The sequence below is a fragment of the Acomys minous genome, assembly GCF_964271855.1.
Source record: "Acomys minous genome assembly, chromosome: 6".
NCBI lineage: Eukaryota > Metazoa > Chordata > Mammalia > Rodentia > Muridae > Acomys > Acomys minous.
In genome coordinates this window covers 86106204-86119205 of record NC_140487.1, presented here as the reverse complement: position 1 = coordinate 86119205, position 13002 = coordinate 86106204, and the positions used below count along the sequence as shown (strand labels likewise).

Genomic DNA, 13002 nt, shown 5'->3' with positions numbered 1-13002 from the left:
ACCTCCAGAGAGGACAGACTGGTCTTGCAGTCAGGATTTCTGGGTTCCAGCCCCAGTTCGGCCCATTTCTTCTTCTGTGACCTGGTGAGATAATCTTGTAGACTTGTCACGTGTCACACTGCCCACCGCATCCTTGTGTCATCCTACCAACCTGTGTAATTTCACAGGCAGGATTGTGTTGTTCAGAGACAGGTGAGGTCGGAGGTCTTTGTGAGGTCACTTAGCTCAGAGAGTCCAACCACGTCTCCCTGACTTAGCCCTCTATCTTGTTGGCTCTTTGAGTCTGCTCATGGCTGCCAGCAGGTTCTCAGGGGAGGCGATAGAGGTCAGACCTTGCCAGACCTGGAGCCTCAAGCAGCATCCTTTTTTCCGGGGCAAGAAATCCTGGGCCAGGCTTTCCTCTCCTCCCTAGGAAAGAATCCTGTATCTCAGTGTACCTAGTGCTTCCATGTTCCTTGAACTCGGATGTCCATACAAGACACCCAGAGCCCCCCTTCATGACTATATATGTTTTTTCTAGTGGCAGGTAAACTCATCAGTGAGTCTGTGGTGTCTCGTGCCTGTAATCCCAGCCTCTGGAAAGCTGAGGCAGGAGGATTTCTATGAGTGCGAGGCTAGCCTTGGGGTGCATAGTAAGTTCCAGTCCAGCATGGACTACATACAAAGTGAGACCTTGTCTCAAAATCTAAGGGCTGGATAGATGGCTCAGACGTTAAGGGCATTGTCTGTTCTTCCAGAAGTCCTGAGTTCAATTCCCAGTAACCACATGGTGGCTCACAACCATCTATAATAAGATCTGCTGCCCTCTTCTGGTGGGCAGGCATACATTGTATACATAATAAATTAATCTTTTAAAAAACTAAATTAGTTAATTAACTGAATTATCAATGCTACGTAGGAGATGTGGCTCAGTGGTAGTTGGCTTGCTTGGCACATGTGAGGCCCTGGGTCTGAGTTCCAACATTGCAAGTAAAAAGGAGCTACTAACCCGTGTCTCAGGTCTGGCCTACAGCTTGGTGTACAGCAGGCCTGAGTAGCTTACATGGATGGACAGAAGCCAGCAATGGTGTAGTCCTTCCTCCCTCCCTTCCTTCTCCTCTGGTTACCTGATGACCCTGCCCTCTCCACCAGGCTCTCCCATCCTCAGTACTCCCCAACTCATAGGCATGGCTCTCCGCAGCGGTAGCGGTTGTCAGACATGGGGATAGAGAGGTGTTTGTGAGGATGAGGTGGTGAGAACCAAAGCCTATTGGCTGCTGATGAGAGGGAGATATGAGGGAGAGGAGATCGGGTTTCGCTGATGATGATGCTAACCCTGCGATGGGGGACATGGAAAAGGAGCAGTCCTTAGAATGGGGGGAGGGGCCATGTGCCAAACTCTGTGTTGGACTTGATTCATCCACCCCAATTCTTAGGTTGAGTGATGGTCCAAATGGAGTTGACTGAGTTTCCTCTTGTAGGAAGCCCATGGATGTCTAGGCGTGGCAGAGGGATAGATGGAGCCCTGAGGTTCCTAGTTGCTGCTTCAGGAGGATGCCCAGAGTTCCTGGGACTCAGGGAAGAGTGTTGAACCTGGGGCTGAGTTTTGGAAGCAGCTATGCAAGGTGTGGGAGTGAGAGCGGAAGCGGCTGTCCTAGCAGAAGGGACACACTGGCCTGGTCATTTGAGGAATGGTGGAAGATGGCTGGCTGCTGTAGGAATGTGGGGAGCAGCGTGAACAAAGAATGAAGGAGGCCCGGGAGGCAGGTGGGGGGCCAGGAGCCAGGCCCATTAGTGTCTAATGAGTGTTAGGTAGGAAACACTAGCAAACAGTCTTCCAAGTTCTCAGCCTGGGGAGGAGGAGCCTGAGAGTCCCAGGGAGACAGTGAGCCATGCACCCCTCATCAGGAGTCAATGCTGTTTTTACTCTCTCAGCTGTTCCGCATGGAGCAGGTACGTCGCATCCCCGAGGAGTACTCCCTGGGGCGAATGGTAGAAGGCCTGAGCCACCGTGACCCCATCATGAAGGTGCTGTCGATCCGGGGCCTGGTCATCCTGGCCCGGAGGTCTGACAAAGTGAGTACAGGGTTGAGGAAACCTCAGCTCTTCCAGGACCTGGGCTGGAGGGAGGAAGGACACAGCTGTCACAGTCTCTCTCAGATGCTGGAACCAGAGTCTATCTCTGCCTACCCTAGGTGGTCCCATCTGTAAAATAAACTTGCCACCACAGACCCAGTGTGTTATGCTCTTTTTCAACACTTCCTGATCCATAGTTTGTCCAATGTCCCAATTGACAATGTGTAGAATGGCAGTAATTATTCCTTTTTTGGGGGCATAGGGTGGGGTGGAGGGATAGTTCGAGACACGGTTTCTCTGTGTAGCCTTGTCTGTCCTGGAACTCACTTTGTAGACCAGGCTGGCCTCGAACTTTTAGATATCCGCCTGCTTCTACCTAAGCGCTGGGATTAAAGGCATGTACCACCACTGCCTAGCAATTATTCCTACCGTTTTGTTTTGTTTTGTTTTGTTTTTCTAAGACAAGGTTTCTCTTTGTAACAACAACCCTGACTGTCCCGGACTCACTTTGTAGACCAGGCTGGGCCTTGAACCCACAGAGATCTGCCTGCCTCTGCCTCCCAAGTGCTGGGATTAAAGGCATGTGCCATATCTTAAGGGTCAGAAAACTAAAGTCTAGCACTGTAGAAACTAGCCCCTTTTTCTTTCCGGGTATTGCTGCAGCTTGTGACACAGCTGGACACAGACTCAGAAAGCTTACTTGTGATATTGGGCATCATCCACGTGGGGCCCGAGGAGGGAGGGGAGAAGCCTCCAGCAACCCAGGAGGAGGCAATCAGGGGACCAAAGAAGGCTTTAGGGAACAGCCAGAGCTCAGAGGAGGGAGTTCGGAGCAAGCGGCAAGGCACAGGCCGGGGCCTGGAGGCGAACATAGGGCTGGGCTGCCCAGGTCTTGGTGGTGATCAGGAGGCTGGATCTCCTATCTGCTGGCCCAGGCAGAAGCCCCACCTTCCTTGCCTCTGTCCCACAGAGGGCCAAGGTGCAGGCCTTGCTGCCCTCCATGGTGAAGAGCCTGAAGAACGTGGATGGGAAGCTCGTGATGGAGGCCGTCCAGGACCTCAAGACCGTCTTCAAGGAGCAGGGCAAGAAGCTAAAGGACAGCTCGGTCTACGAGGAGATCCTGCAGATCCTGCTGCCTCACTTTAGTGACGTAAGGCATTGGGAGGGGCTAGGGAAGGAGGGCGGGAAGAGGAGGAGGCTCAGTCTTTACCTGGGGTTGTAATATCAAGTCCCCACCCCTGCCCCGCCCCCTCCCCACCCCTGCCCCGCCCCCTCCCCACCCCGTCTACTCTTCCACACTGGGGCCTGGGCAGCGAAGATCCAGACTAGAGGAAGGGGCCCAACTGCTTCTCCAGGAGGAAGCTCTTTTATGACCAGTTTCCCCGGAAAAGGTAGACTTCCTGTCACTGGTTGGCCTAATGGAGTATTTTTGGCAATCCCACTGAAGAGGACACATTCCCAGTTGATACAAGGCATCTTTAGAACAGTGGGGCCTGGCTGGGCGGAATGGTGAATACGGAGCATAGGCTCAGTGAGGAGGAAGCTGGCCCGCGCCAGCCCCACCGCGCCAGGCTCCTCTCTGTCTTCATGCTGAAAAGGGCCTAGAAATGAGGGGAAAGAAAGGCCATGGAGCCTCCTCCTGGATGAGAGCCACCCCTTCCCGCTTCCTGAGCCTCTTGTTTGTCCCAGGCAAGAGAAGCAGTGAGGGCTTCCTGCATCAACGTATATGGGAAAGTGGTCCAGAAGCTGCGGACGCCCCGCACCCAGGCCATAGAGGAGCTGCTGACCAGCACGCTGATACCTCTGCTCCTCCTCACGCAGGAGGGCAATGCCAAGGTGGGCCAGGTGAGAGCGGCACAGGGCTCTGGCCCTGAAGGGGCATCTCCTTCATAGAACCGAGCCAGGATTGCAGGCAGTCCATGGAAAGCAGTTATATCCAGCCAGGTGTGTTTTTCTAGAGGCATCTTGGACACAATTCCCTGCTCAAATAGCTAACTTCATTTGTGTCTTTCTTCCTTTAATATTTATTTATTTATTTATTTACAAGACTGGGGATTGACCCTCAGCTAGGCTAGGCTAGGCATGAAAGGCCAGCACTCTACCACTGACTGAGCTACAGCCACAATGCTTCCATGTGCATCTTTCAAATAGGAATTGGTTTTTCAAAATCAAATTTAAAAGTGTGTGTGTGTGTGTGTGTGTGTGTGTGTGTTACACATGGACTTCAAGGTGAGTATATGTGTGGTGTGGTGTAGTGTGGTGTATGTGTGTGTGTGAGCATGTATGTGAGTGTATGAGATATCTATGGACTCCAAGGTGAGTGTGTATTGTGTGAATGTGTGTATGCATGTGTGTGTGGCGTGTGTGTGATACACATGGACTACAAGGTGTATGTGAGTGTGTATGTGTGTGGTGTATGTGTGTGTATGTGAGCATGTATGTGAGTGTTTGTGTGTGTGATATATATGGACTCCAAGGTGAGTGTGTGAGTGTGTTGTGTGAATGTGTGTGAGCGTGTGTGTGTGGTGTGTGTGTGTGATACACATGGACCACAAGGTGTGTGTGAGGGTATATGTGTGTGTGTATGTGGTGTGTGTGTGTATGTGGTGTGTGTGTGTATGTGGTGTGTGTGTGTGTGTGTGTGTGTGTGTGTGTGTGTGTGTACGGGCATGCATGCCACTGTGTGCACATGGAGGTCAAAGGACAGCTTGTGGAGTTGGTTTTCTCCTACTGTTACATGAGTTTTGGGGGTCTGAGCCCAGGTTGCCAAGCTTGAGCGGTGAGTACCTCTACCCACTGAGCCATCTCATCAGCCTCCAAATCCAGTTTATACACGCATCTGCCCCGGGCGGTCTGCTGTGCACACTGCTGGTATTTTCTTCCTATTGGTCGCAGAAATGTGTGAAGACCTTGTTCCGCTGTTCTTGCTTCATGAACTGGGAGTTGCCAAAAAAGGCCTATAGCCGGAAGCCCTGGGACAACAGGCTGCAGACGGTGGCCAAGATTTGCAAGTATCTCGTGAGTTCTCCCTGGACATTTGCTGACTCTTTAAAAGGGTGATGGAGGCTGGATTCATCCTGCCCTTCTTCGTTTCACACTGACTGGTGGTTCACATTACTGCCTGCAAGCCATTGGCTCCTGAGCATCCGTCGGCATGTCTGGCTTCTCCACTCCTAGGGCCTTTCTCTCCTACATCACTGCATACCTCCAATGGCCAGCAGGCTGCTGAAATTCTAGACAGAGCTGTCTGTCTGCCTGTCTCTTATCTATCATCTATCTATCCATCCTCTATCTATCCTATGCTGTCTGTCTATCATCTGTCATTTGCCTCTATCATCTATCAATGAATCTATTATCTATCTATCTATCTATCTATCTATCTATCTCTCATCATCTATCTGCACTTTCTGTCCTCCCCCCACCCCGGGTGTGTCTCCAGACAGATAGAGTTGAGTGGTCCTCTTGTCTTAGCTTCCCAGACAGCTGGGGCCACAGGCATGGGCCCCTGTATAGCTGGCATTAGATCTTTATACTTTGGGGTCCCAGGCATGGTAAAATAAAAGGGACATGACCTTAGCCCAGGCAGTTTTCAGCCCACTGATGCCCATAGCTGGGGAATGAAGCCTCCCCATCCGATGTGAGACCTGGGTGGCCACACGGGCCCTGACCCAACAGGAATCTCCAAGGGTTATAAGATTACACAGAAGGTCAGATACCCCTGCTAGCAGTGACACCCGCACTCAAGGCCTCTGCGTTCAGCATGTCATTGCCATCCCTTTAGGGAGGAAAAGCGAAGGGTGGAAAAATTGTTTGCTAAGATCATTAATTCACAAGCCTGCAGTGGCTGTTCACCTGGGAGACAGTGACTTTGGAAGTAGCGTGTCTTGGGAGGTAGGCGAGCCACGTCTCATGAAGGGCAGAACTCACCAATAGGGGTCCCTCTTGCAACAAAAAAAGCTAGAAACCTACATTTTTTTTTTTAAGCAAGGTATTAGCAGTCAACTTAGCTTATTTAAAAGTATGCTGTAAGGACTTTTGAGACAGCAGACAGGTCAACTAGAAAAGTACTTGTTTTGCTACTGTTTTAATCATAGCGCAAATATCCATGTTTTCTAATGGTCATGGGTGGCTCCTGTGAAAAGGTCATTTGACCCCCAGGGGTCACGACCCACAGGTTGAGAAGCACTGATTTAGCAGTTTCTGGCCACAGACCCCAGTACAAATCCTGTCCAGGGTGCTGAGGACGCAGCGCTGAGTGAAAGGTTCCCTTATCTGGGAAGAGCTCCGTATACAGTGGGGGAAAGAGCGAAAACGCTTATGAGCTAAGGTTCTGGGTACCGTGGCTGAGCAAGGATGCTCAAGATGCTGCAGGAGCATTAAGAATGATGGATGAGTACTCTCTGAGGGTTGTGGAAGGCTTTAGTGGGAGGTGGCATCTGATTGGAGGTTTGAAGGATGAGAGGCAATTTATCAGGTGGAGAGGGGGAGGGTATCCTAAGTAGGGGCAAATCCCCCACCAACACACAAGGCATAGAGCTGGCTATGGCAGGCCATGTCCTGGCTGTTGGAGGCAGGAGGGGACGTCAGATTCACTAAGAACGTGAAGGCTTTGCCTACCAGAGCTGGGAGTTTGGACCTTGGCCTTGGCCTGCAGAGGTTGCCAATGAGAAAGTGAGCAGATCAGTTTCCATTTGCTCTCCCAGTTCTGTGCACCAGGAGCCATCCCAATCACCTGTTCTCTAGAACAATGCTCAGTTTTTGTCACTGCCAGTCATGAATGAGTGTTGGTGCCTCACTTCCCAATGCAAGAGGATGCCTCACAAATCCATCTTATTACCTACTCTTCTGCACCTCCAATTTTCCATCTTGGCCAGCCCAGTTTCTCTTTGCCTGACATCCCCCATGCCATCTCTGGTGGGATCTGCATTGTGGAACTTTCCCTCCATTACATCGTGGAGATGGACTGATAGGAGATCCAGGGATGTGTGCTGTTAGAAATGATGAGTGTGAGCCAGACGTGGTGGCGCACGCCTTTAATCCCAGCACCCCAGACACAGAGGCAGGCAGATCGCTGTGAGTTCGAGGCCAGCCTGGTCTACAAAGTGAGTCTAGGGTAGCTAGGGCTGTTACCAAAACCAAAAGAAGAAGGAGAAGGAAAAGGAGGAGAAAGACAAGAAGGAAAAGAAGAAGAAATGATGATTGTTTTCAGCTAAAAGAAGACAAAGTTGCTAGGTGGCGGCGGCACATGCCTTTAATCACAACACTCCAAACGCAGAGGCAAGCAGATCTCTGTGGTTTCACGGTGAGCCTGGTCTACAGAGTCAGTTCCAAACGCAGAGGCAAGCAGATCTCTGTGATTTCACGGTGAGCCTGGTCTACAGAGTCAGTTCCAAGACAGCCAGGGCTACATAGTGAGACCCTGTCTTGAAAAACCAAAAAATTAAAAATAAATAAGTCTGGCCCTGGGGCCTCTGGGCAAAGATCTGGGCAGTGGGGATGTCTAGGAGCCAGTGTCAGCGCAGTGCTGACAGGCAAAATAGTTGCCTCTAGCTTTGAGGTAGTGGGCTCAGCACTTTAGGGGTTTCTCTTCCCTCTAGGTGAACTCTCACCGAGACAGCATCTTCACGTTCCTCAGCCAGAGCCTGGAGTATGCCAAGAATCCACGGGCCTCCCTCCGGAAGTCCTCTGTCATCTTCATAGGTAATCTGTTCCCGCACAACAAGTCCCGCCGCCAAGCCTCTGCCTGCGCTCCAGTCTGAGTTTCCCATAATCCCAGCCTCTCAGGGAAAGGCCAATTACAGATTTTCTTTGCTCAGGATTCTACATAAGACCCTTCTGATGGCATCTGGGTCTGCCTCTCCCACCCTGCTGTGCACACTCACTATATTATATTTCTATTCTCCTTTGCCCAAAGGAATCACATTGCCTTCACCAGGGGCAGGAGACCTTACTACAGAGAGGCAGGGAGGTGGTGACACTGTAAAATGATACTTCTTTTAGTGTATGTTTTACATTCATATGCTTTTTCTCATACCCCATCCACCCATCCATCCACCCATCCATCCATCCATCCATCCATCCATCCACCCATCCACCCATCCACCCATCCATCCACCCATCCATCCATCCATCCATCCATCCACCCATCCATCCATCCATCCATCCATCCATCCACCCATCCATCCATCCATCCACCCATCCATCCATCCACTCATCCATCCACCCACCCATCCATCCATCCACCCACCCATCCATCCACCCATCCATCCATCCATCCATCCATCCATCCATCCACCCCTCCATCCATCTATCCATCCACCCATCCATCCATCCATCTATTCACCCATCTACTCATCCATCTATCCATCCATTCATCTATCCATCCATCCATCTATCCATCTTCCTACCCAAACACGCGCGCGCGCGCGTGCGCACACACACACGCGCGCACACACACACACACACACACACACACACACACACACACACACTCACTCACTCCACTCTCCTATCCACCCATCCACCCATCCCTCCACTAACTGTCCTCCTATCCATTTGTACATCCCCGCATCCATCCAGGCTCCCTTACTGTGTTTAGCCAGGCATGGTATCAGACATGATGATTAGGTTAAAGAAACAAAGAGCTGGTGGAATGAGCGGGAGTGGGATGAGGAGGTGGTGAGGGGACTATAAACATGAGGAATGCTGGGAGGAGCCGCAAGGCCTAGGACACACGGCACATCGCAGAGCTAAGGGGCTTCTCAGAGGTAGCTCCCCACTCGCTGATTTCTTTCAATCTTTCTCTAAGCCAAGCAAGTACCTCTAAAACTGTTCAAGTTCAGCACCTGATGCCAAGGCCTTTGCTGAGGCAACAAGGCCGAGCAGAGCACACCTCTGCATCCAGTCAGCTCCTGGGATAACGTAGATCTTCCTACCTCTTTTGGGACACAGACCTCTTGTGAAACTCAAAAGAAAATTAGAAACACTTTGCTTAGAAAATGAATTTATGCATGAAATTTGAATATAAGATTAGGATCCTCAGATTTTTCCCTCCCACTCCATCCTCCAAATGGAAATAAAATTAAGAAACTTATAGTCTAGTGGGAGCTAAAGGTTCATAGCGTCTGGAGGGGTAGCTTAGTGGGAGAACACATGATTGGCATGCATAAGACCCAGAGCTCAGTCTTCAGCCTCCAAACACATACATAAATATATGATTTGTAAATCACAAGTAAAGTAAGAACCGGTATATACAGACCCAGTGTATCAGACTCACTGTATACAAGCCCAGTGTATACGGACTTAGTGTATCAGAATTACTGTATACAAGTCCAGTGTATATGGATCTAGTGTACCAGACTCATTGTATACAGACCTAGTGTATCAGACTCACTGTTTACAGGACCAGTGTATACAGGTCCAGTGTATACAGACCCAGTGCTTACATACCAAGTGTATACTGACCCAGTGTTTACAGACCCAGTGTATACAGACCCAGTGTATACAGGCCCAGTGTATACAGACCCAGTGTTTACAGGCCCAGTGTATACAGACCCAATGTGTACAGACCCAGTGTTTACAGGTCCAGTGTATACAGACCCAGTGTATACAGACCCAGTGTGTACAGACCCAATGTGTACAGACCCAGTGTTTACAGGTCCAGTGTATACAGACCCAGTGTATACAGACCCAGTGTGTACAGACCCAGTGTATACAGACTCAGTGTATACAGGCCCAGTGTATATAGACCCAGTGTTTACAGGCCCAGTGTATACAGATCCAATGTGTACAGACCCAGTGTTTACAGGCCCAGTGTATACAGGCCCAGTGTATATAGACCCAATGTATACAGACCCAGTATATACAGACCCAGTGTTTATAGGCCCAGTGTATACAGACCCAGTGTATACAGGCCCAGTGTATATAGACCCATTGTTTTGAGGCCCAGTGTATACAGACATGGTGTATTTAGACAGGAAACTCACTGAGACTCTGAGACACTCTAGCCAGGTACCACCCTCAGGAAGGACTTCATAAGGAGCCACTTTCTGAAGGGAACATACACTGACAAAGAGGAACTTCCAAGGAAAACACAGGAGCGAAGGCTCTGTTGGAAGGGCAGGGTATAGCACTAGACCCAGCACTATGGGAGTCAGATACATGGGGAAAGGACAGCAGGGTTGAGGCTGTGGCTGAGAAGCCATCCAGACAGCTCCTTGATACAACAGCATGGTTGGAGTCTTGGCACCTCAGAGGCCCCTAGCAGCTGTGCCAAGAGCAGGGGCTCAGATTCCCTGGGGAAGCTGGGCAGGGGAACAGGCCTTTGCCATGTCACAGACAAGGAGGCAAAGGCCCAGCCTAGGGTGGCGCTGTCAATCGGCTGCATCCAGGATCCTGCACTGTCCTCCTTGCCCACTGGACCAACACCTCTCCGGGGCTCCTGTTGAGACTCCCAGGTCATAAGGAAGGTCGCCTTTCGTGCCCTCATTTATGGGGCTGGCAGAGGGCAGGCAGGTTCTCTGAGGAGATCTAGACTGAGAGTGGGGGGAGCAAGTGTCAAGGTGGACAGACGACTTCACCTCTTGGATTATCCAGGGTCCCTGGTCCCCTGCATGGAGAACATTATGACTGAAGAGCGGCTGAAGGAAGTGAAAGCCGGTAAGTCACACCCTGCGTTGGTGAGATGCCAAGGAGGCGAGAGCTGAGCAGGATCACAGTGGGGAACAGGAAACGGGAGAGGCTGTGGGTCGGGGCAGGGTCATTGGCTCAATTCTGCTGTGCTAAGGTTTCCGTATAGTAAGCGTGCTGTCAGCTACTGTGGGGCCACCCAGAGGCAGAATGCACAGCGCCCTGGGGAGCTTGTAACTTCATTAAGCAAAGGAGGCTCAAAACCAAGAGCCAAAAACCATTTAGTGGCGGGTGGATTGGTTAAATGTTTAAGGGGCACAGAGTCATTTTGCATCTGAGAGGGCTGATGGGAGCATGGAGGTAGGCTGGGGAAATCTAGGAAGGCTTCTTAGAGGAGGCGGGATTTTTTACACAGGCTTTAAAAGATGTGACCATGTGAAGGGCTGGGAAGATGCTGAGCCAAAGCTAGGAGATGGGGAAGGAAAGATGAGTTTTGAGTTCTGCCTAGAAAGGAGCCTTGTCTAAACAAAGTGGCCTTTCTTGTCCTCCAACCCAGCTCTGGTGATCTTGAGACATGATCTAGAAGCATCCGTGTGTATCTACGCAGCCCAGGCTCAGGACCACATTATGGCCAGCTGCTGGCGGAACTCTTGGCCACTGCCACACGGGGATTCGTGGGTGTGTGATGCATCCAACATGCACCGCTGGAGCTCCAGCTGTGAGAACCTGCCTACATCCCACCAGAAGCGCTCCTGGATCATGCAGGCCCTGAACTCCTGGAAAATGTCTCTGAAACAGTGACACATCAAAGCCCCGAGCCAGATCTCTGTAAATACCCACGTGGTCACTGTCTCCATCCAGATGGCTTCCTCATGAGAGACACCCCGAGCCCCTGTGTAGCCCTCACTCTGACAAGCCTGTGTAAAGAGCATGGCCCTCACTTGTCGATTCACTTGACACTTACAGATGTGTGTAGGCTGTTTTGTTCACTCTGTGTGATGAGATACTGAGGTTCAGAACCGTGGAGTGACTTGACCGAGGCCATAGAGGAGGCCTCCTGCACACCTCAGTTTCCCCGTCCCCAGTGATAAGAGCAGATGGGTGATGACTTAGGTGGCCCCTGTGGAAAGGGAAAGAGAGAGGAGAGACCCTTCCCACTTATGTGACATCATGCACACTCGGGAACTCTGGCCTCTGAGTCTCACCCTTGGGCCTTATCCAATAATTGCCCAGCACTAACGCAAAAATATCTGGAGACGTTTTGGTTGTTGCCACCTGAAAGTGCCAATGCTACTAATACCTGGTAGAAGCCGGGCATGGTGGTGCACGGCTTTAGTCCCAGCACCGAGGAGACAGAGGCAGGCAGATCGCTGTGAGTTCGAGGCTAGCCTGGTCTACAAAGCGAGTCCAGGATAGCCAAGACTACACAGAGAGACCCTGTCTCGAAAAACCAAAAACCAAAACCAAACCAAAACAAACCTGGTGGGTAGAGTCCAGGCGTCAGGCACACTATTAAATACCTCACAGTGCACAGAACAGCCCTCACAGCTAAATGGTCAAATGTTCTAAGGCGTGGGGACTGTGGCCTCCCGGGGTTGTGTGGGTCAGCTGGAGTCTGGTGCCAGAGAAAGAGACTTGGGAAGATGACCACATTTGGGCAACTATAGGTAGAGAACAGGGTTCGTGGGACCAAAGATCATCTTCCAAGTCACAGTGAGATGGAACCTAGAAAAAGAGAAAAGGTGCAAGGACCAGGCCCTATGGCCATGAAGGCTGTGGGTGACTTCTTCCGGAGGGCAGTGGGGAGGCGTGATGGGCTGCTAAGAAGAGAGGCGTATGAGCGGATGTCATCTTCATGAAACTCTGTCCTCGTGGGACGTAGGAACCGCTGGGCAGGGTTGATGGAGCAATAGACGGATGCAGCTATTCTGAACAAGAATCTACTACTAATCAGTGATGATAAGCTTATGAACATTCATGACACAGAGATTCTGCTTGTGGGCATACATTTTGAGGTAGTCTTCCCACAAGCCCATAGCGGAATGTATACAGATGTCTGTTGTGGTATTATCTGTGAGGTGAGCTGAGCTGAGGTGAGGAGCAGGCTGGGTACCCATCCTTATCGGGTAAGCCTCATGGAGTCTCATGTGCAATTGTAGGTAGTGGGGGTGAACCTAGCTCCATGGGGCCTCAAACCTTAGGCTGAGTGAAAAAGGCGTACTACAATTTGTATGCACAAAAAGATTGTTTTGTTTGAGATGGCGGGGGGGGGGGGGGTCTTGCTATGCAGTCTAGGCTGGTCTCGAACTTGTGATTCTC

General features: G+C 50.9%; 1 protein-coding gene across 6 annotated transcripts in view; it reads left to right on the top strand.

Moving 5' to 3' along the window:
- MROH7 (maestro heat like repeat family member 7) overlaps window positions 1-11640 on the top strand; it is a 56363-nt gene extending 44723 nt beyond the window's left edge. For 5 of the 6 annotated variants that reach the window (XM_084785563.1, XM_084785565.1, XM_084785560.1 and 2 more), the window contains 7 exons: window positions 1915-2055; window positions 3026-3205; window positions 3745-3900; window positions 4951-5073; window positions 7653-7755; window positions 10651-10713; window positions 11240-11640. In XM_084785563.1, coding sequence (XP_084641689.1) covers window positions 1915-2055; window positions 3026-3205; window positions 3745-3900; window positions 4951-5073; window positions 7653-7755; window positions 10651-10713; window positions 11240-11484 — 1011 coding nt within the window. In that variant the 3' untranslated portion in view covers window positions 11485-11640. The remainder of the gene's footprint in view (window positions 1-1914; window positions 2056-3025; window positions 3206-3744; window positions 3901-4950; window positions 5074-7652; window positions 7756-10650; window positions 10714-11239) is intronic. The other variant, XM_084785564.1, reaches the window with a different exon arrangement.
- Window positions 11641-13002: the final 1362 nt, after the last annotated feature.